General features: G+C 43.2%; 1 protein-coding gene across 1 annotated transcript in view; it reads right to left on the reverse strand.

Moving 5' to 3' along the window:
• PDE6A (phosphodiesterase 6A) overlaps positions 1-24,591 on the reverse strand; it is a 106,297-nt gene that overhangs the window by 32,959 nt on the left and 48,747 nt on the right. Inside the window, exons 9-14 of the mRNA XM_004453729.5 lie at positions 20,599-20,748; positions 19,984-20,127; positions 18,063-18,128; positions 17,723-17,869; positions 16,738-16,845; positions 15,292-15,401 (exon numbers count right to left, since the gene is read on the reverse strand). Coding sequence (XP_004453786.1) covers positions 15,292-15,401; positions 16,738-16,845; positions 17,723-17,869; positions 18,063-18,128; positions 19,984-20,127; positions 20,599-20,748 — 725 coding nt within the window. The remainder of the gene's footprint in view (positions 1-15,291; positions 15,402-16,737; positions 16,846-17,722; positions 17,870-18,062; positions 18,129-19,983; positions 20,128-20,598; positions 20,749-24,591) is intronic.

Genomic DNA, 24,591 nt, shown 5'->3' on the forward strand with positions numbered 1-24,591 from the left:
CCCCTCCCTCAGCAGCAGACTGGCAAAGGCAGAGAGCCCCAGGGGCTTGCCCCTCCCAGCGGGTCCACACCTTTGCAGGCACCTTCCTGTCTGACCACACCTAGACACCTGGGGGAGGAAGTGGGAAGGCAAGGGCAGACCCAAAATGGACACCGTGGGAGTGCCCCTTCCCCAGGGGTGTCACAGGCCAGGATACCCTTGCATAATTAACCTTTACCCGTGTTTTACCTCCTACTTCTTGCTGCTGAACCACTCATTACAGGGTTGCGTTAAAATGAGTCTTTCTTTGGAATGTCTTAAAAACTGTGAAACTGGGAAAATGCCTTGGCTAGCAAGGAAGTGATTGCCTCAGGGTCCCAAGGTCTGTTAGCTAGGACAATTGATCTCTAATCACTTAATGACCTTTTTATTTTCTAAAGATTTATTTTATTATTCCCCCCATTCCCCTTCCCCCACCACTTGTCAGCTATCTGTGTCCTGTTTGCTGTGTGTTCTTCTGTGTCTGCTTGTATTCTCATTAGGTGGCTCCGGGAACCAATCCTGGACCTTTCGGAGTTGGAGAGAGGAAATTACTCTCTTGCATCACCTCAGCTCCCTGTTCTGCTATGTCTTCTTATTTTCTCTCCTCTGTGTCTCTTGTTGCATCATCTTGCTGCACCAGCTCTCCGCATCGGCCAGCATTCCTGCACAGGGTGGCATTCCCACATGGGCTGGCACTCCATGTAGGCCAGCTTGCCACGTGAGCCAACTTGCCCTCACTAGGAGGCCCTGGGCATCAAATCCTGGACCTCCTATATGGTAGATGGGAGCCCAATTGGTTGAGCCACATCAGTTTCCCACTTAATGGCCTTTTGATGGCTTGTCTAATTGGGAAACTATCAGATAGTAAGGTTATAAAACCAGGACTGCATCTAAGATTTCTGGAAGGGTGAGGAAGAAGCTTTCTGCCCATTCTCCGAGGAGGGAGCAGTATTCAGCTTGGAGGGCATCTCATCTATTTGATCTGTCTTCTAAGTCCAGCACAGCCCCGGAAATGCCCAGTGGTAGGGTCTCTGATTTCTGGGGTGGTGGGAACCAGAGAAGTAAATCTGAATCTCCCCCAAGACTTGAAGTCTTAGACGCTTCGATTCAGAGAGGAGTCAAACGTTTCCTGAGATTTAACTCAAGAACTTCTGTTTGGGTAACAGTGCAGTCAGTCTCAGACCTTGGAATGTAGGGGTACCAAGAACCAGAGCGGTAAACTGAATCATCCCCATTCCTTGGGCCCATCCATTCAGAGAGCAGCCAAATATCCCCTGAGACAGACATCTCAGGCACTTTGATTTGGGGCAACTGTCATCTCCCACCAGTTTGGCTTGGGTGCTTTGATCTGATATCCGGAATCAGATATCCCCCAAGACCCAGGTCACCCACAGGGATACCCATGGCCAGGCAGGCTCTGAAAATTAAAATTCTCAGGATGCTGAGAGCAGAGTATTGACTCCAAATTATGTGGAGTAGTGAACGTTTTAGTCAGACTAGGACTCTGGGGTGCCAGATCGGTCAACTAAAAGGTGCTTCTTCATTCTTCCTGGAATAATGGGCATGCCTCTAGCATACCAGTAAACTCTCCATAGGAGTGTCTTCTCAGGAATCAGGAAATTCTGCTACTGCTGGTCTACATGGCCACAGTATAGCCAAAAGCAACCTCTGTATAGGACCCTCAATTCTAGTTAAACCAGTGTGAGGAAAGAGAACAGATAGATCTGAGGCCCAGAAACCTCATGTCATGTCTCCTTAAAGAAATAAGAAAATATACCTCAAACTTCTCAGTTTTAACTCAGTAGTGCCTATAAAAGGTGTGACTAGAGATCAAGATCCAAACCAGTTACTAAACCTCTCCTGGAAAATAAGGAACCTCATGTGCCATCAATTAAAATCAAAGAGTTCCTAGAAATGCTAAGGGTATAGAATTCTCTCTTCTGTTTTAATCTGTGCTTAATTAACTTTGTGTTCAACTTTGAAATCTGCATTAAACTTTTATCAGTTTATTTGTACCTAGGAAATCAGATTTGGGCTTCACCTGTTACAAATTGGATAGTGGTGAAGATAACCTATAAATGAGTCTTTAAATGTCAATACTATCTTGTGAGTGAATTTAATATATAAATCACAAGTGGAATTTATTTAATTGCTAGAAAAGCAGAGACATTTTGCGAAGTTGTTACTAATAAAATTCTTGTGACTTAGTTAATAAAATTACCCAGTTCACCTTAAGGTAAAAACTTCCTAGAAACTGTAACTAGGAGTTAAGATCACTTATAGATGCCTTTATATAATGAAACAGAAGGATAATAACTGAAATTATAATTGGGTAAATTTATCCTAAACCTACAATTCCAAGTGTAAATTCTAAACTGACGTTACCTTCATTTATGGTCACTTCAAGCCTAGCCTCACCCCTTGCCTTTGCTTATCATTATTTCATAAGATTTTCTGCCCCTATGGCTCAGGGGAAAGCAAACTTGAGACATCCCTGTCTCCTGTCCTCCTGGTTATTAGTGGCCCTGCTTTCTCTCACCATTCCAAATGTGGACTAAATTGCTGCCTGGTGGGATTCTTGACCCTCAGGGTTGAAGGTCTACTCTTCTAGTCCAGTCGCCACCAGAGTCCTGTTATCTCTGAGGACTGGGACGTGAAAGAGGCCTCCTGCCTTGACTGTCAGGGTTCCAAAAAGTGGCAATCCATGAGAGAAAATAGTTTCCCTGAGGCTTCGATAGCCTCAGTGAATATATGTAGAATTAGTCTTGCTCATCCAAGGTCTGCTAAAGTCAAAGTAAAAAAATAAAGTTCTGAAGCAAAGGAAAATTGTATTAAAGCATTGGGGACATTTTGGTTATAAGCCAATAATTAAGGAATGAAATTCTTGTGCAAATCTATATGGTCACAGTGCAAATTAGAGTAATTAAAAGGAGCCTTCAAAGAAATCTTTTAAATGTTATCTTAGAGTTAAACTTATTTTGTAAGAGAATGAAAATTGTAGCAGTGAGTCCTGTGTTTGTGTCAAACTCTATTCATGTCTGCCTATTTGCTCAGTATATAATTTCGTACATCAGGATGATAATATCAAATTAACAAATGAAAATTCTAAGTTCATATCTAATGAAATTAAATTAAAGAAATGTAGATTTGCCCTCTTTTAAATGCATAAAGTAAATTCCATTAGGTGCTAATTTTAATCTAAGGTAAATTAGTCAGCCTATGTGGTTGTGGTCAATTATAAAGAGTTTGTAAAACCATCTTCTAAACAGAAGCATTTAAGTGGCTAGTTCTAAGAGGCCTTATTAACTAGACACTTAAATTGATGTTAATGGCAAAAAGTAACTTCATAGCAGTGAAACCTGTCTGGAAGCCACCTCAAAGTGCGTATTCAAGTAGTGATAATGAAAAGTTACCTTAATTCCATTGGGAATCTTCAGTTTTCATTTTTTAGAAAATGAAAGAAGTAGTTTTTCCTCTACCACTAAAGTAATTAATGTCTTCATGGTAAAAGTGTAAAAGTAAAAAACAATACTGGCGGCGGACTTGGCCCAGTGGTTAGGGCGTCCGTCTACCACATGGGAGGTCAAACCCGGGCCTCCTTGACCCGTGTGGAGCTGGCCCATGTGCAGTGCTGATGCGTGCAAGGAGTGCCATGCCACGCAGGGATGTCTCCACATAGGGGAGCCCCACACACAAGGAATGCACCCCATAAGGAGAGCTGCCCAGTGCAAAAGAAAGTGCAGCTTGCCCAGGAATGGTGCTGCACACAAGGAGAGCTGACGCAGCAAGATGACGCAACAAAAAGAAACACAGATTTCCATGCCGCTGACAACAGCAGAAGCAGACAAAGAAGAAGACACAGCAAATAGACACGGAACAGACAACCAGGGTTGGGGGGAAGGGGAGAGAAATAAATAAATAAATAAATCTTTAAAAAAAAAACAATACTAAAAAGTTCATTTGATTTGTAACACATTGCATTGGAAGTGTTTAAAAAGTGTATAAAAGTCAAGAGATAGACTTCAGCATTGTCAAACTCTCTTGTGAATTCAAACCAGGCCTTCAATGCACTGCAGGTTGCCTCTCCCTTTGAGTTACTGGCTAGGTTGGTCACTGACCCCTAAAACAATAAAGGTGTCTACTACATCTCTGGTTGTGCTCCTGAAGTTGATGGAGACTATGTCTCACTTTCAAACTCCTGCAGCAGCCAATGATGGCTCAATATAGCCAAACATACAATGGATATCACCTCCAGACTGGCACTGTTTTATAGTGCTAAAGGGCACTATGCACCAGGCTGGTGGAATATGGAGCCTACCTTCCAAACTTCTCTCTAGGGCCTACGGTGCTGCACCTTGCTGGCTTTGTGAAGAACATACCAAATGGAGCAATGATCACCAGAGTACTATGAGTAGAACTTAAACACAATTGGCACTATCACCTGCTCCCATGGAGAGATAATATGTATGGTATTGCAAACCTGGAACTTAAATCTATTAATTGCAGCTCAAAGAGAAACTTATGCATTGGGAAGTACATTAATTACTATTAACTACTGTACCTATACCCTATTCTAGATATATGCCTGATGATTATACTGATATCTTTTCTATTCTAGATCATATGCAGAAGGACACTGAACATGTTAAAAGTCCTGGTAAACTTCATTTTCTAAGTGGTTAATGAACATGTCTATAAGGTAAAGGAATGGCCACCTTGCCTGAGAGCAGTGGGGCCAACAGCCCTTTTAATCTAAAAAGTCACCAAGTTAATTTAGGGCAACCTCTCACAGTCTTCACCCCACATGAGGTGAAGGATATGCTTGAGGCCAGGGGCCACCAGTGGCTTACAGGGAGCTGGTTAGTTAAATACCAGGCTCAATTACTAGAGATCTCTGAGGTGCAGATAAGGGTGTGTCAGACCCTCAACCCAGCCACCCTACTACTGGTAGAGGGCCCAAAGTCAGATCCTGAGGGGCCCCTTCTCCACTCCTGCCTTAAGACTCTTAAGCAAAACTACTCAAGCAGGCCAGATTTAAAAGATAAGCCTCTTGTGAACCCAAACATAGAATAATTCACAGATAGAAGCAGTTTTATTAAGAAAAGAATTAAAAGGGCATGCTATTCAGTGGTTTCTCAATTTGAAACCATAGAGGCCAAAGCTCTTCCCCCTGGAACTTCAGCCCAGAAGGCAGAGCTGATTGCCCTTACCCGAAGTTTAAAGCTAGCTGCTGGGAAACAGGCTAATATTTACACAGACTCCGAGAATGCTTTCCTTGTCCTTCATGCTCACTCTGCTGTATGGCAAGAATGAGGCTTGCTTACTAACAGTGGGTTACCTATTAAGCACAGGCAAGAAATCCTAGACTTCCTAGAATCATACTGTTACCTCAAGAAATAGCAGTTCTGCATTGTCCAGGGCATCAGAAGACAAACACTGGGCACAGCAAAAGGAAATACGTGAGCTGACGCAGCTGCTAAAGCAGCAGCACAAACCCAGGTTTCCCTCCTACTCCTTATTCCAGCACTGTACCAGTACTCGAAGTTCCAAAGTGTACCCAGGATGAACAAACCAGGGCAGCTAGCCTGGGATTCACCCTGGAAGCTGATGGGTGGCTTGTTAAAGACACTCAAGTCTACCTGCCAGGAGCAGTGCAGTGGAAAGTTCTTCGCGGACTTCACCAGCCACTCATCTGGGGAGAGATGCCCTAACTAGCTTAGCCAAACAGGTGTTTGAAGGACAAGGCCTGGTGAAGACAGTCACAGAAATTACCAGGAGTTGCCCCCGTATACAGTTAATAACTCAGACAATGGGAGGCTTAACTATCTTCCTCCCTTATGCCCCCCTGTCCAAATGTGGGGATCATACCCTGGGGAGGACTGGCAAATAGACTTCACCCACATGCTGTCTTGCCAGGGCTGTAAGAACCTTTTAGTATGGGTAGATACTTTCACTGGGTGGGTGGAAGTGTTTTCCACCAGAAGAGAAACAGCAAATGAGGTGGCTAAAGCTCTCGTAAAGGAAATAATTCCCAGGTTTGGATTGCCTAAGTCCCTCCAAAATGATAATGGGCCAGCCTTTACTAGTAAAAGAACCCAAGGTCTATCAGCTGCCCTCAGAATTAAACATCATCTCCATAGTTCCTGGAGGCCCCAATCCTCAGGGAAGGCAGAGAGAGTTAACCACACCTTAAAGGAGATTCTAGCTAAACTCTGCCAGGAAACTGAATCACCTAGCATGTTTACCTGTGGTTTTACTAAGGCTACATTTAGTTCCAAAGGACCCACTTCAGCTCAGCCCCTTTGAGACAGTCCAAGGACTTTTCCTCAACCAGGATCTGCAAACCAGGTTCTGAAAAAAACTTGGCAAGAAAACTAGCCTCATTCTCAGTTAGAGCCAAAATGTAAGGAACTTTATTCTATAGTTCTGATCACTCCCACAGCTATCAAAGTTATTTGATTTCCAGCTTAGTGCCCTAATCCTGTGTGAAGCCAGCTGCCAAGAAAGTGCCAGTTCACCAGAAACACCTAATGAAACACGCAAGTCCCAGTCACTGGACAGCCTGAAATATCTCTTCAAGAAAAAAACTAAGTAGTGTTTATGTCAAAGTCAGCTGTTCCCTCTTACTTTAACCCAAATGCCTATTGCTAGGGGGAGGGCAAACCAGACATCCCTTTAAGAAACCTTGTCTGTTTTCATCAGCTTTAACTTAATTAAAAAGGTAATGCCTCTTCCCATTCCTCTCTTCTACCATAGGAACTGGGATTGGCAATTTATACCTAACCCCGTTGTCAATTGCCATTTCTCTCTAGAATTAACCAATAGCATAAAATAACTGAAGGAAAAATACTGTTTCCCTCCAACTTTGGGAAAATGCAGACTTTGTAGGCACCTGGCCTTTTCTAATTCTGTGGTCCAGTGTCCCCTTAGTGGGACCACATATTTTCAAAATTCTAATCAAGTCTGTTTCTTCCAGAATCAACATCTTGTTAACCATATGGGTACTTCATCCAGCTTCACCCAGGATGCCAGATCCATCTTCCTCCAACCTAGATAGAATAGCAGGAGAGTTTTACACCTTGTCAGGTAGGACCTACTGGAAGTAGCTACAGAGGAATGATCATTTCCCTTGAGCACCCCTTTAAGAATAAAGGTGTGGGAAGCAGTTGTGGCTCAACTGATAGAGCATCCGCCTACCATATGGAGGGTCCCAGGTTTGATACCCAGGGCCTCCTGACCTGTGTGGTGAGCTGGCCCACATGCAGAGCTGCCATGCGCAAGGAGTGCTGTGCCACACAGAGGTGTCCCCCGTGTAGGGGAGCCCCACATGCAAGGAGTGCGCCCTGCAAGAGGAGCTGCCCTGCATGAAAAAAGTGCAGCCTGCCCAGGAGTGGCGCTGCACACACGGAGAGCTGACACAACAAAAAAGCGACCCAGTTTCCCGGTCCCACGGACAAGAATGCAAGCGGACACAGAAAAACACACAGCGAATGGACACAAAGAGCAGACAACTGGGGGCAGGGGAGGGGAGAGAAAGAAAATTAAAAAAAAAAAAAAAAGAATAAAGGTGTAAACTCTCTGAGGGGGGGATGAAGGCGGCTAGTAAGATAGTGAATCAATAGATGGATCTGGAAGAGAGTCTGCATAGACATCAATAACCCCCAAGGATTTTATCACTGGGCCTTCACGGGAGATTGATGGGAGAGATAATCAAAATGGTAAATAGCTGGAACTCTTGCTCTGTCATTACCAAAGGTGTGGGATAATTTAACAGTTCAAAAAGCAGGCACAAGGCCTGAGCTCTCTCTCTCGTGCACTCTCTCACCTGTGGACCCCTGTCCTGCCCTCTGTGCACCACACTTGCCATTATTCCTCTGCCATGAGGCCACGCATATAAAACTTGGGCATTTATAACCTATAATGGGGAATTTGCAGTCTGTAAATCAGCCCTCTTTATCACTTTTCAGCCCCTTCCTCTCTACCTGGGACTCATGATCTGTTATTTTCTCCCATTTCTCATCCTTCCCTTCCTGAATAAATTACTGGCCTAACTCACCCGATATGCTCTTGAAATCCATTTCTGCAGCCTAGTCAAGAACCTAAAGAAAATCCAGTAACAGAGAGATATACAGCTAGGGCTCCTGGTACAGCCTCCTGGTACCAGGGTGAGATATAAAGACCTACTTCCCAAGATCCAGGGGTATGGTCCAATCACTGATTACTGCTTTTGATAGCTACTTCAGTTGGCTGGGGGCTGGTTCTGAGAGCCAAGGCAGCAGAGGAGTTTTAGACACTGCACTTCCTCAAAGCATGGAAAATAGAGGGCTACATCAACTGGGCAAGTGCCAAATTTTAAAAGTGTAGCTTCAAAAGCCACCAGAGAAATTCCTGGCACCATTGTCATTCCTTCCCTTCACCCCCTCCCCAGCTCAACCAGGAGTCAATCTAAGTTCCCTTTGTGAGTCCCTAGCCTTTTTCCCTTTGGCAAGACTTTCCTAGGAAACTTCTTTGGGATCACGTCCCTACGAATTTGCCCTCCAGGTAAAAGGAGCTTGGGAGAGCTAAAGCAGTGTAAGAAACAATTAAGTCAAACTGCCTGGGGCAAAGGATTACCTGCCTTAAGTCCTAGAAGAGAGTTCATGAAAGAGAGAGAAAGCCTATTTCATAGGGTGTAGAGGGGGCTTTCAAATTCCTGTAAACAGGAAGTCCTGAGACCATTAGCAAGCACAAGCCTTGGACAATGCAAAGGCTGAGAAGACATGGAGGATTCTGTACTTTGCATTTGTTTGAGACTGATCTTCCTGACAGCAGGGCTGAACTCTGGAGAGCACCAGCCAATGCAAAGCCAATTTACAAAGACTGTGGAAGATGTTTTTGCATTGGTTTGCTTGGTTTTGTTACCTCCTGGTACTACAGGAAATCTCTGTCATAACACCAGCTGGATACAAAATCAAGAAACGGACAGCTCAGGGACAAAATCCCAGAGTTGACACTTGAAAAAAAATATTAAAATATACATTATGTAAAAAAAGATTACAAGACAAACAGGGAAAGAGGAAATGATGGTCCATCCAAAGAAGAAGAAAAAATCCAGAAAACATCAATGAAGAAGACCAGACTGTAGACATACCAAAGACTTTAGGGGAAAAAACAAAAGGTCCTCAATATTTTCCATGAGATGAAGGAACTAAAGGATATCGGGGAAACAAATTAATGAACAATACGAGAATCTCAATAATGAGCTATAAATTTTAAAAAGGAACCAAACAGAACTATTGGAGTTGAAGACCACAATAACTGAAATGAAAAACTCCCTGGAGGATCTCACAGCAGTTTGGCACTGGCAGAAGAAATAATCAGTGAACTTAAAACAACTGAAATGAGTTAGTGAGAAAAAAAATTAGAAAAAGTGAAACAGACCAAGGGACGTGTAGGATACCACCAAGCATACCAATATATGCATTATGGGAATCCCAGAAGGATAAAAAAGGGGAAAGGGGGCAGAAGAAATAAAGATACGAAACTTCCCAAACATAGCAGAAGACATGAATATGCACATCCAAGAAGGCCAAGGAACCCCAAACAAGATAAATATGACAAGAACATGCCCAGACACATGGTATTCGAACCGTCGAATACAAAAGACAAGAAGAGAGTTCTGAAAGTTGAAAGAGAAAAGCAACGTGTTATGTACCATGGAATCTCAATTGATTAAATGCTGGTGTTTCATCATAAACCATAGAGGCAAGGAGGCAGTGGATTGAAAGACTTAAAGCACTGAAAGAAACAATAGCTGACCAACAATTTTATATCTGGTGAGACTGTTTTTCAAAATGAGGGAAAGATTAAGATAATCTCAGATAAATAAAGGCTGAAGAATTTGTCACCACTAGACCTGCCGTACAGGAAATGCTAAAGGGAGTTCTTCAGATTGAAAAGAAAGGACACTAGACAGTGGTTCAAAGTGTCATAAAGAAATGAGAAATCTCTAGTAATGGTAACCCTATGGGTAACTATAAATGCCAGTATTGTATTTTTTTGGTATTTAACTCCACTTTTTACTCTTACAGTTTCAAAAGTGCATATACATAAATAGTAATGATAAATCTATGGTTTATCAATGCATAAACATATACTTTGTAATGAGTACATCGAAAAGGTGGGGGGGGAAAGGGTACAGGAACAGGGAAAATGTATGCTATTAAAGTTAGGTTGGTATCAAAATCAAATGTGATGGTTATATATGCATAATTTTAAATTTAAGCCCCATAATAACCACAAAGAAAATATTTGAAAAATAGATACAGAAAGAAGTGCGAAAGGTCTTGAAATAAGAAAAGGTCTTAAAATGATATGATACGAAAAAAATCAAATAAATATGAAAGTAGCATTAATGGAAAAACTGAGAGGAAAAAAAGGCATGACTTAAAAAGACCATGAAACAAAATATTGATCTTTCAAGAGAAAATCTGAATTATCAGTAGTTACTGTAACTATACATGGATTAAACTCTCCAGTCAAAAGACAGATTGGCAGAATAGATAAAAAAGCATGATCCCACTATATGCTGATTACAAGAGACTTACCTTAAATTCAGAGATATGGGTAGGCTGAAAAATTAAAGTATGGGAAAAAATATACCATGCAAAGAGTAAAAAAAGGAGTGCTGGGATAGCTATACCAATATCAGATAAAATAAACTTTAAGTCAAAAACAGTATGAGGGATAAAGAATGTCAATTCAACAAGACATAACAATTATAAATATAAATGCACTTAATGGCAGAGCCTCAAAATATATCAAGCCAATATTTATAGAAGAGAGAAATAGATAGTTCTACATTAATAGTAGGAGACCTCAGTACACCACTTTCAAATGGTGAAGATCAATAAGTAAATAGAAGATTTGAATGATACTCTAAACCAGACAGAACAGACAGATACAAAACACTTCACCAAAGGCAAGAGAATACACATTTTTCTCTAGGGCACATGGATCATTCTCCAAGATAGACCATACATTAGGTCACAAAATAAGTCTCAAATATAAGAACGTCACAATCAGACCTGAATCTTCTTGACCACAATGGAATGAAGTCAGTAATTAATACAGAGGGAGAACTGGAAAATTCACAAATACATGAAAATTAAACACCACAATCATAACCAATGGGTCAAAGAAGAAATCAAAAGGGAAATAAGAAAATATCTTGATGTGGATGAAAATGAAAACACAACGAACCAAAAATGTATGGGATGCAGCAAAGACAGTACTGAGTGGGAAATTTGTAGCTCTAAAAGCTTACATTAAAAAAGAGGAACCACTATCAACTACCAACTGATGATGCAACTGGAAAATGACCTTATATGGAAGGTTCAATGCGGATCAGCAGAATATCCATGTCTACATAAAATACCATGACTTTAAAATGCTGTTTGACCTAAAGTAAGGGGGAAATGGAAAGGAGAAATGAGTTTATATGGCTACGAGTTTCTAAAAAAGAGTCTGGAGGCTGGCAGAAGGTTTGCCCCCATGCACAACTGAGCAGAGTCAGAGAGACAGATAAAGCAGATACAACCCCCAGATATTGGTTCCTTTGAGGGCTAAAGAGACCCACGGGAGTTATGGTCATGGCCGATGGGGTTAACTACCAGGGCAGATGGTCCCTCTTTGGAAATGGTGTTTATGTGTGATGAATCTGGACTCAGATGGGATCTCCCTTCATAAGACTTTCATGCCAATGTGCTGGAGGTGCAGTTAATGTTGGGGTTTAAGATATATTTAGGGGATTTGAATCTCTGGACTGACAATGTGATAGCCAGATCCTGAGCCTCAACAGACTCCAGCACCTACAATCTGATTTATTGGACTTACCACACTCAGCTAAGATGGAGTTGAAGAAGGACAACCACCACACCATGGAGCCTAGAGTGATTACAACTGAAAATGGGAGGATTGCATCCAGCATCCAGGTGGAATCTGACCCTCCTCTTGACATAGAGGTGCAATGGACACAACCAATCCAATGTCCACATAGAAGAGGTGGCATTGGAATGGGAAAAGTGGACATAGTGGACGAAGGGTATGGGGAAAGGCAGGAAGAGATGAGAGGTGGAGGCGTCTTTGGGACATGGAGCTGCCCTGGATGGTACTTCAGAGGCAATCACCGGACATTGTAAATCCTCACAGGGCCCACTGGATGGAATGGAGGAGAGTATGGGCCATGATGTGAACCAATGTATATGAGGTGCAGAGGTGCCCAAAGATGTACTTACAAAATCCAATGGATGTGTCATGATGATGGGAACGAGTGTTGTTGGGGGGGGGAGAGGGGGGGGGTGGGGGGATGGGGTTGAATGGGACCTCACATATATATTTTTAATGTAATAGTATTACAAAGTCAATAAAAAATAAAAAAAAAATAAAAAAAAAAAAAGAGGAAAGATCTTAAATCAGAGGCCTAACCTCACAACTGGAGGGCCTAGAAAAAAAGAGCATACGAAACCCAAAGCAAACAGAAGGAAATAACAACAATTAGAGCAGAGATAAATGAAAAAGAGAATTACCATATGACCCAACAATCCCACATTAGCTATATACCCCAAAGAATTGAAAGCAGACTTGAACAGATGTTTTCACCCTGATGCTCATAGCAGCTTTATTTACCATTTCCAAAAGATGGAAGCAAACTCTGGTGTCCATCAACTGATGAATGGATAATCAAAATGTAGAATATATATACAATGGATTATTATTTAGCTGTGAAAAGGAATAAAGTTCTGATATAATGCAACAACATGGAAGAACCTTGAAGACATCATGTTGAGTGAAAAAGCCAGACACTAAAGGACAAATATTATATGATCTCAGTGATATGAAATAATTAGAATAAGCAAATTCATAGAAACTTGAATGCAAGTTACCCAGGGGCAGGGTAGGGGTAAATAATGGGGAGTTAATTCTTAATTGGTGCAGAGTTTGCATTTGGTGATGGAGAAGTTTTAGTAATATACAATGGTGATGGTAACATAACATTGTAAATATAATTAATACCACTGAACTATATTATCTAGATATGGTTAAAAGGTAAAATTTTAGGTGGTATATGAGTTGCTAGAACAAAAATTTTAAAAAGAAAACAACAATAGGACTGTACAACACAAACAGTGAACCCTAATGTAAGCAATGGACACTAATAGCTAATAGTATATTATGGCGGCAGACTTGGCCCAGTGGTTAGGGCATTTGCCTACCACGTGGGAGGTCAGTGGTTCAAACCCTGGGCCTCCTTGACCCATGTGGAGCTGGTCCGTGTGCAGTGCTTATGTGCGCAAGGAGTGCTCTGCCACGCAGGGGTGTCCCCCGTGTAGAGGAGCCCCAAGCGCAAGGGTGCGCCCCATAAGGAGAGCCGCCTAGCACGAAAGAAAGTGCAGCCTGCCCAGAAATGGTGCCACACACACGGAGAGCTGACACAAGAGGAAGCAACAAAAAGAAACACAGATTCCTGTGCCGCTGACAACAACAGAAGCGGACAAAGAAGATACAGCAAATAGACACAGAGAACAGACAACTGGGGTGGGGGGAAGAGGGGAGGGGGGGAGGGGGAGGGGGAGAAATAAATAAATAAATAAATCTTAAAAAAATAGTATATTATAATATTCTCTTATCAATTGTAACAAAGGTATCACACTAAAGCAAAATGTTAAAAATGAGGGCAGATACATGGGAATGCTGTATTCTGTGCATGATTGTTCTGTAAATCTTCAAATTCTCTTTTTAAAAAAAGGACATCATCTACTCCTGCTTCCTCCTAATTTTACAGATAGGAAGGCTGAAGTTGAGAAATGAGAAAAGAGTTGTACAAGGTTATCACACAGTAAAGTAGTGGAAAAATTAGGACTAGACATCAGGTCTCTTGATTCTTCCTTAGCTTTCTCCCAAGTGATTCTGAGTTTTTTTGGGTCATGTATTCCTTCCAGAATCTGTTGAACAGTGGGGACTCTTACCCCCAGAAATAGGCAGAAGCACACACCATGTCCCGTGTTATTTTAGAGATTCATGGATCCCTAAAGCCATCCATGGGCACTGGTACTGGGCCACACACCGAAGGTCACCAGGCTCCTGATCCTCCATACCGAGTCTTAGGGGAGGTCATTGAATTCCCACAAGCAACATGTTTATTCATTTGTTTATCCAGTAAGTATTTGCTGACCACCTACTATGTGCCAAACATGGTGCTCAGCACTTAGATCACCATCAGTGTAAAATGCAAACACAATCTCTAGCCTCTGAGCAGCATGGGAGAATAGAAAAGATTCAGAAGCATAACTTCTAGTGCTGGTTAATGACTTGAAGGCTGTGGGCCTGGGGGAGGGGAGCCTCAGTTTCTTCCCCTGTAATATAGAGATAATAGTAGGCCCTGTTCTGCCCAGCCCACAGGATGGTCACGAAGATCCAACAAGACCATCCTTCAAAGAATCGTGCTGGAGGGGCTGTGTAGAACATAAGCTCTGTGAGGACAGGGACTGTGTGTTTGCTCACCATGGTACCTAGCAGAGGCCTAGCATAGGGTCTGCCATACACTTATCAACAGCATTATAAACACATGGTGCAAGAATGAAATATTATCAGTTATTAAACCTAGGCTCACATTAATTCAGCTGGTAGGATAGGAAAGGAGGAGACGAAAGGAGTTACATTAGTTTCCTACTGCTGCTGTAACAAATTACCACAAACTTAGTGACTTAAAACAACCCACATGCATTATCTTACATCTCTGGAGGCAGAAGTCTAAAGTGGGCTGTTTTTTTCTGGAGGCTCAAGAGGAAAATTCGTTTCTTTGCCTTTTCCTGATTCCAAAGGCCACCTATATTCCTTGACTCAGGGCCCCTTCCTCCATCTTCAAAGCCAGCACTAGAGCATCTTCTCTCCTCTCTGATCTCTTGCCTTGTGACTATGTGGGGCTCATCCAGAGAATCCAGGATACTGGCCCTAACTCAAGACCCTTGGCTTAGTAATATCTGCAGATTTCTTTTTGAATGTAAGGTAACACTGCAGGCTCTTGGGATTCATACGCTGACATCTTTAGGGAGGCTGTTATTCTATCACAGGAATGGACCCAGATCCCCAGCTTGGGCACTATCCAGGAGGGAAGCTGTGGGCAACAAGCTGTGTGGGACTTCCCCTTGGCCACTAAGGCCCAGCTGGGGGCCATTTGGCATTGGAGGATGAGTCCTGCAGTTGGGAGGGTAGTGGTAAGAGCAGACTCACTTCATCTGGTAGAGGTTGTTGGTTCCTCTGTGGTCAATGTCATGGCAGAAGGCAGCGGTGACCATCGCCAAGGCCTCCAGGTCCGTGAAGTAGCGCTTCAGTTTTCCCGTCTAGAAGGGCAGTCATAGGTGGAAGTCACTCCTTCCTTAGGGGAGGCTGGAAGCAGGGCAGGTGTGAGGAAGGGCCACAGCGTGTGCACTAGACTGATCTTGGCTCTACTGCTGGCTCCACAGGGTGACTGGAGGTTTTTGCCCAGGACCGAGGGGCTTTCCAGGGACCTTCTGTGCTAAAGCGCAAACGGTTCTGGGCAAATAGGAACGGTTGGTCACCCTATTCCTGAGTGACCTTGGCTCATCCTATTCCCCTCTGGGCCTCAGTATCCCATACTGCACATTGGGTGTGGAGGGTGTTGGGCTAGATGATTTCTGAGAAACTTGCAGTTCTCCAGTTTTAGGATTTGGGGAGTTTTTTTTAACTTGGCCAGATTGTTAAAGTAAAGCTTCCAAACCCGGTCTACCGGTTTAAGCACAGTCCGGAGGATTCTTTTTCTGAGAATCCTTGAGAATACTTAACCCCTTCCTTACACTTGGTGTTGGAGCAAAGGGGTAGGGAAGAGCTCTGGAGAGGCGATGCTGACTCTGGGACCCTAAGAAATAAATCAAGTCTGAATAGTGTCACCGTCACCCTTTATGGCAACATGGCCAGAATTCCTACCTCCAGGCCCTAGTACCTTTTCTGGCCTGACCACTCCAGGGAGGAGGGAGAAGGAATGAGGATGAGGAGCCTGTGCAAGGACTGAGATTTGCATCATAATCAGGATGGCAAGACACTTTTAAGTGAAATGTAAAGGGTTCCAAACCTTAGGCTGTCAAAAATAGAGAAACAAGAACACATCAAGTTATGTCCATCCAAAGACACACAGTGTAGCACTGTTTGTAATAGTGAAAGATTGTAAACACCATCCATGTCCAACAATAGAGGACCTGGTAAAGAAATTATGGTATATTTAAACAACAAAAGTCTATATGGCCATGAAATTACAGCATGGAAGAATGCGACTGATATATTTTCAAAGGAAAAAAAGCAAATTACAGAATAATATTTTTTCCATTGGACAAAAGCAAAATACCAGTTTGGGTGTGTATGCCTATGGATGCATATATGTGTGCAAGTACGTCTCTATGGTCCTAGGAGAAAATGTGGTAGGAGTTATGCCATGGTTACCTCCAAATAAGGGGACTGCAGCTTTCTTTCACTTTTTATTTTATGTATTTTTCTATTCTTTGAACATTTTTGTACTAAGCATTTATTTCTTTTGGTATAATTTTTAAAAAGCAATAATAAAGAAGAACAATGCCTCCACTGCTGTGTGGAGCCCGTGGGGCCATCCGCTGCAGCGGGACCCCCGACTCCGCAGCGCCCCCAGCCCCGCCAGCCCAGCCATACCACCAGCAGGGAGAACATGGTCTGTCCCACGTTGAAGCCGTGCCGCCAGTTGTGGTAGGTGATCCTGCGGTAGCCCTTACTCAGGGAGTACATGAACCGCACCAGGGCCTGGGAACACACGCGTGTCAGTGAGGCAGGACGTGCCTGGCCAGCGGCCCAGGGCCTCCCTCCTGAGCCCCCAGCTCCTTCAAGCCCATCGCTGGATAGGAGGTGGGAACAGGCAGAAACGCTGTGAAAGCGCTTTGCAGAGTGCTAAATGCCGTGAAAATGGACACAAAGCCTACTGACTGGGCTGCATCAATGATTCCCAAGTGGTGCCCCCTAGAGTTAGTGTCCTGGAAGAAGCAAACAGATGCTTTAACAGAGGAAAATAAAAGGATTCTATAATCCAGTGGTTCTCAAACTTGAGGGTACATCAGATCCCCCAAGGTCTTATTAAAACACAGGATTTCTGATTCAGTAGTGTGTGTGTGGGGGGAGAATTTGCATTTCTGATAAGGTCTCAGGTGGTCCTGATGTGGTCTGGGCAGCACTTTGAGAACCACTGCTTTAAGCAAACAAGTCTGGGAAACCCTGCACAACATGATTGCCCTCCCTCAACCCTGCCAACAGAACCCCCACCTCCAAAATTCACAGCACACGTTTAGGAAGGAGTCCCGCAGGGAAAGAACCCTGTTTAAATTGGTTTAGCTAACATTTCCCACCCTTCCTTGACTCTAGGACCCTTTTTGCATCACATCTATTCACAGCCTTCAGAGCCCAATCCCTCAGAATCTGCTGTGAGAAACCCAATGCTTCTGGGCATTGGCCCCCAAATGCCACAGTTCAGAGGAACTGTGTGTCTCTTTCTTGATGAGTGACTCCTTAGTGCATCACGACTAGGGCGTTAAATCCCAAACACTAAGGATAAATGCTTTTTAAGGTAGTTTACAGATCAAGTCAAAAAAAGGAAAAGGAAAAACAAAGATGTTGGTTTTGACCTCACCTCTTGTGGAATGTGAAATTTATCTACCACTTTCAGCTGGTAATACATCTGAATCCCACATTTCACCAGCTCCAGTTCTGTTAGGGGCAAGTCACTGAAGTGGAATTTATTAATTTCATATTTCTCTGCATCTGGCAGCTCTGCTTGCTGTATAAAGAACAGAATCAGGGGATTAGGGGGAGTGAAGCATTCCTGAGTCTCTCCTCTGCTCACCCAGCCCTGTTCCATTCTGGTTCTGCTGACAGGGTCAGAGCAGAGGGGAAGCAAACAGGCTTTGCAGAGGGACCCTCACTCTCAGGGAGTACCCTATGGTAGTTATACATCAGGGGCTTCAGCTCACCAGGATCTCAGATAGCTCCTCTTCCTCACACTCCCACGGCTCCTTCCCATACACCTCTCTGGTTTTCTGACAGCACCCAAAAGAGCAGAGAAAAAGAAAAGGTTACGGCATCTAAGGCTTAAATATATCTCTAATTCTCCATTTCCAATTTTGTCCTTCCTCCAAGGTCCTTGCAAGAGAATCACCAATAAAAGAGATTCAACAAATTCAAAATTATGGGCTTTGAAGCCATGGAGATTTGGACCCAGTTACTTGTTTCTGATTTCTTGATTTAGAGCAAATCCGTTACCTTTTAAGTAATTCACTGAGGCTGTGCCCCCAAGGGGTCCATACACCCATCCCTTGGTTGAGATTATGGACTGAGTCAAGGAAACCATGAGGCAATTCATCCAAACTGGATGTTTTCTTTTCTGCATTTACCAGTTATTGGGATCAAACAATCCAATTTGGTGTGCTATTCTCCCAACTTAAGAAATGGCCTCTGAAAATAATGGCCTGTGTTATTTCATCCTGTCAGGCCTACAAGCCAAGGTCTCAGGAGCTCAGACGCATATCGTGTCCAATGTTCCTTGGCTAGATCAATTCACTTCTAGAATCATGGTCTCTTTGAGATTCAAATCCCAAGTAGGATTCTCCTCTACAGCATCCCTGATACATGGTCACCCAGCCTCTGCTTGGATAACTCCCATGATGGCATGCTCACCACCTCCTGAGGCAGCCCAAGTGCAAGAGTATAGAGAATTTGCTTATTATCCTGATAAATGTTAAGTAAAACCTATTCATCAGATAGATGATTTGGGGACAAGTTACTTCCCACTTCTGGGCCTCAATTTCTTAATCTCTGCAATAGAGCTAGAACTCTTCATTCCACCTACCTTAGAGGGCTGTTATAAGCATCAAAAAAGATAATGAGTGTAACATTACCTTGTAAACTGTAAAATGCTGGATCTACAGAAGGATTCCTTACTATCATCTAAGTCCACCTAAATCCACTATTTCTTTGCCCACCAAACTCCTCTGTGATCTGATTGGATCATTTAAGTGAGCTCATCTCACAGGAAGGAGGCTCTAGCAACTGCCCATTGTCCGTTGGTTGGTCAGATGGAGCTTCCTCTCAAAGTAAGGGCTGTGGTTGGACGGTCCATTCCCAGTACCAATCAGCCCTGGGCTGAACTCTGAAAAACAGAGTTCCTAGAGCCATCAAGCCAAGGTCTGACCCCAAGACTGAAGTGACCCTTCAAGGGACAGTTGTTCCCCAGGCAATGCAGAACAGCCATCATTATGTAGCACTCTCTGGCACTCATCCATCCATCTACCCATTCAACTTTTTTTTTTTAAGATTTATTTTTTATTTATTTCTCTCCCTTGCCCCCTCTCCCCCCCCACCCCAGTTGTCTGCTCTCTGTGTCCATTCGCTGTGTGTTCTTCTGTGACTGCTTCTATACTTATCAGCAGCACTGGGAATCTGTGTTTCTTTTTGTTGCATCATCTTGCTGTGTCAGCTCTCTGTGTGTGCGGTGCCTTGGGCAGGCTGCACTTTCTTTCGTGCTGGGTGGTTCTCCTAATGGGATGCACTCCTTGCGCGTGGGGCTCCCTTACGTGGGGACACCCCTGCGTGGCACAGCACTCCTTGCGCGCATCAGCACTGCATGTGGGCCAGCTCCACACGGGTTAAGGAGGCCCGGGGTTTGAACCGCAGACCTCCCATGTGGTAGGCGGATGCCCTATCCATTGGGCCAAGTCTGCTTCCCCCATTCAACTTTGATGGAGGGCCTGCAGCATCCCATGCTGGGCAGGATTGTTACAGCAGTGAACAAACCCATACCTAATCCCCACCGTCATGAAGCCTCAAGTCTAGCCTCAGTCTGGCTACATTTCCATAGTCTCCACTAGACTAGAAACAATAAAAAACATTACCCACCAGAATTTTCTGGATTTCTTCATTGTCACACTTCACATGATATTTCACCATGTCCTGAAAAATATCCTTTCTGTTTTCAAGCTTGTTCATTGACTCATAGGTATCAGGATTTAGGACAGACCAGCCCAGGAATTGAACCAAAGACTGAAAATAAAGAAAGGAAAAATCGTAGACAGACTACCAAGATTTGCTCCTGACTCTGTAACCTAGGGCAAGACTCTCTAAGTCAAGCCTCAGTTTTCTCACCTATAAAATGGATTTGATACACCATGGGCTGCCCAGCTTTCAGAGTTGTGAGGCTAAGATGAAATAATAGATATGAAAGCACTGTAAAGACTATAAGGCACTACCCACATGTAAAGTGTCATTTTTATGAGTAACAGCTTCCTAAAAAGAGAATGTGGATTTCTCTGACATCATGTGGCAGTACATAAGGGAGAGTGAAGAAAATGGACATTAAGGCTGAGTTCAGGATAGTGATGACAAGGAGCTTCCCATCCCTCCAGGTGATAGGGCAGCAACACACCAGGGCCCCACCACCTAACTCTGGAAGTCTAGCTTGGTAGCAAGTTGACTCTGCATCACAACAGCAAAAAAATTCCTCTCACACCATACCTCCATGAGGGTCTCATCCATTTCATCAAAGGGCTTCCCATCTTTACGATTGTAAAACGTAGCCACCCCAACAATTTCTTCTTTCTTGTTCACAATTGGCATAGAAAGGACATTTTTAATCATCCATCCAGACTCATCCAGAGGCTCTTTCTATAAGAGAAAAGACAGGGGAGTGGATGTGCCTCAAGCGGTTTAGCGCCTGCTTCCCACATGGGAGGTCCCAGGTTTCGACCCAGTGCCTCCCCAAACCAAAAACAAACAACAAGCAAACAAACGAAAAAACAACTCAAGGGATCAGATGTGGCTCAGTGGTTGTGTGTGGGATTCCTGTGCTCATTTCCTGATATGATTAAAAAAAGAGAGAAAAGCCAGGTTAGATTTCCCCAAGTACCAGGCTGCAGAGGAGCTGTGATGAGTTTCATTCTGTGTTGTACCCTGGCAGAGACCTGCTTGGCTCAGGGGGCCAGCAAGAGGACAGAGCTCATTGCATTTTCCTTGGTTTTAGACACCAACGAAATGCCATGTGTAGATAGCCTATGTGAGTGGAGTTCTGTAAGCCTGAGAGTCATGTTGTTGTCCATAAGATGCCTGGGCCATGTTGTTTTTGTCCATAAGATGCTGGGGATATAATGATGAGCCCAGGGAAACAGTATTTCCCTTTCAGATATAGGAGCTAACCACAGGGGACTGGCTTAACAGGACAATGTTGATGATTCTTCTAAGGTTGAATTAATCTTCCCCTTTTTCCTTTTCACGTGACTTTCTATGGCCTGTCATTTCATCTCCTTTGGCCTCAATTTTCTCATCTATAGATGAGGACAGAACAGGATTTTTTGTTTCACATAACGAATGAGAGAATAAAGTTCATGGTCAATTTAAGATGCCTTTGGTGAGTCATTTCTCATCTGTCTGAGTCTCACTTTCTCCATTTATAAAATGGTGGTAACTGTATTAGATCATTTCTAGGCCCTTTTGCCAATGAGTCATCAAACATTTATCAAACATCTATAATGTACAAGAAACTGAACTAGAAGCTGGGAAACCAAGGCAAATATGGCATAGACCTTGTGCTCGGGTGGCTCATAATCTGGTGAGGAAACAAGCAAAATCACTGCTATGTGGGAAGTTCCATAAAAGAGTTATCTTTATGGCACTGTGAAAGCTAAAAGGCAAAGAAGATTTCATGGAGGAGGTTAGTCTTTCAGTTCAAAAGTTTCAAAATTCTTGAGGTGGTGAGATTATACTTGCTAGGGTTTAACTAACACTGGGAAATGAGATGATGCTCTCTCAGCACCTGGAGGGAGACATCTCCAGAGTGATGCAGAATAAAGCCCAAAGAGCATGGGATTGTAGGAAGCTTGAGCTCAAGGCCTGCCTTCCCCCAACTCTCTAACCTTCAGGGAGAAGCCTTCCCTTTGAAGGCTATGATTAGAAGACAGATTTTATCAACACTGAAATGAGAAACCATTACTTTTTTTTTAAGGTACCGGAGACTGGGGATTGAACTTGGGACCTAATATATGTGCGAAGCCAGCGCTCAACTACTGAGCCATATTGGCTTCCCTGAGGTGTTTTTTTTTCATTTGTTTTGCTTGCTGTTTGTTTTTTAGGACACACTGGGAACAGAACCTGGGACCTCCTCCCATATGGGAAATAGGTGCGCAGCCATTTGAGCCACATCTACACCCCTATTAAATATTTTTAAGCAAGGAAGTTACTTTATTCAATCTCTGTTTTAAAAAAATTATCCAGGCTACTTTGTGAAGGATGAGCTGGATGGAGCAAGATAAGAATCTAAAAACAAGAACAAATTTGATTTATTTAATGTGGTTAGATTACAATAAATTGAAAGATTTGGGTAAGGGCTAAGTTCTGTTGTGGTAATGATCAGGTCAGCATGAATCAGCAACTCTTTGGGTTTTCAGGTGGGCATTTTCAAAATTACAACACAAGAGATACAACTACAATGTTGGAAATATATTCTCTCTGGGCTCTTTCATAATGTTCTTTATGGAGTAAAAATTCACTAGTGGAAGATGGTGTTGGAGTAGACAAGCAGGGCTCAACTCTCTCACAAAAACAACAGAGAAAGGGAAAAAAGCTGTCTGAAAGAACTGCTTTGGGAGTTAGCAGATAAGGACAGTGCTGTGCAACCCCCAGGAGGGTGAGGGGCAGAGAGACAAAGAACCTAAAATAAGAACCATGAGCTACTAAACCCCTGCAGCAGCTGAGAAGGGAATCCATACCCCACACTCAAGGCACAGAGCCTGGATAAAATCCATGGCTCACTGCAGCCAACTGAGAGGGGAACAGGCATCCTTTCTGGGAAGAGGGAGGGTGCAGCAGAGGGCGGAAAGTGGTTTCAATGATTTGGCCAGCAGAGTCTGCTTTGAATCTCAGCTCTGACTAGACCAGAAGTATGGACAAGCAGAGGATGAAAGAAATACATCCTTTGAAAGGTTCACCGATGAGTGCCATCTTCTGGCTGGTGGGGAAAGTGCAAGGAGAAAAACTGCTTTCAGGTCTCTTAGCCCAAACTCCTGAGAGAAAATCTGTGCCCCATTAGTGAGTCCTTGGCCAAATTTTGATAACTTAAGTTGGGCAATTTTAAAGACTCAGAATAAGTTGAACCAAAAATCAAAGAAGAGCCATGAAAAAAACAAAGAAAACACAAGGCAAGAGGGAGAAATTGACAGAGTAAATTCACACACATATTCAGATGCCTAGACATCAGCAAAAAATTACAAGCCATACTAGGAAACAGGAAAGAGGGTCCAGCCAAAGGAATAAATCTAATATCCTAACAAGATACAGGATTTAAGATGACTAATAGGTGATAAACACACAAATCTCCTAAATCATTCAAAGAGCTGAAGAAAAATATGACTAAAGAGATAAAGGATATTAAGAAGACACTGGAGGGAAGTGGATGTGGCTTAACTGATAAGAGTGTCCACCTACTATATAGGAGGTGCAGGGTTCAAACCCAGGGCCTCCTGGCCTGTGTGCTGAGCTGGCCCATGCACAGTGTTTCCAGGTGCAAGGAGTGCCATGCCATGCAGGGGTGCCCTCCAGGTAGAGGCACCCTGCATGATAAAGCACATCCCACCCAGGAGTGAGACTGCACACATGGAGAGCTGACACAGCAAGATGACAGAACAAAAAGAGACACAGATTCCCGGTGCTGCTGAGAATGCAAGCGGACACAGAAGAACACACAGCAAATGGACACAAGAGAGCAGACAATGGGGGGGAAGGATGGGGAGAGAAATAAATAAGTAAATAAATCTTTAAAGAAAAAAAGAAGATGACACTGGATGATCATAAAGAATAATTTGAAAGCCTACAAAGAAAAGTAACAGAGCTTATGGGAATGAAAGGCATAATGGGTGATATTAAAAATACATTAGAGGGGAGTAAATGTAGCATAAGTGGTTGAGCACCTGCTTCCCATGTATGAGGTCCAGGGTTCAATCCCCAGTACCTCCTAAAAACAAACAATGAACAAACAAATGAAAAAAACAAACTCTCGTTGGGGAATGGATGTAGCTCAGCAGTTGAGCACCAGCTTCCCATGTACAAAGTCCTGGGTTCAATCTCTGGTACCTCCCCCCCCCCCCCCCCGCCAAAAGAAAATACATTAGAGGCACATAATGGCAGGTTTGAATTGATCAAAGACAGAATTAATGATATTGAGGACAGAGCATCTGAACTTAAAAAGACAGGAGAACAGAAAGGAAAAAGAATGGAAAAAAAATGGAACAGGGTTTCATGGAATTTGTTTTTTTTTTTATTTTTACTTTTAGGTATCAGAGCTGGGGGTTGAACCTGGGACCTTGTATGTAGGAAGCCGGTGCTCAACAACTGAACCACATCAGCTCCCCCGAGTTGTTTTTTTTTGTTTATTTGCTTGTTGTTTGTTTTTCTGTTTTTAGGAGGCACCAGGCACCAAAACCTGCAACCTCTCATGTGGGAAGCAGGTACTGAACTGCT

The sequence above is a fragment of the Dasypus novemcinctus genome, chromosome 2 (genome assembly GCF_030445035.2).
Source record: "Dasypus novemcinctus isolate mDasNov1 chromosome 2, mDasNov1.1.hap2, whole genome shotgun sequence".
NCBI classification, from domain to species: domain Eukaryota; kingdom Metazoa; phylum Chordata; class Mammalia; order Cingulata; family Dasypodidae; genus Dasypus; species Dasypus novemcinctus.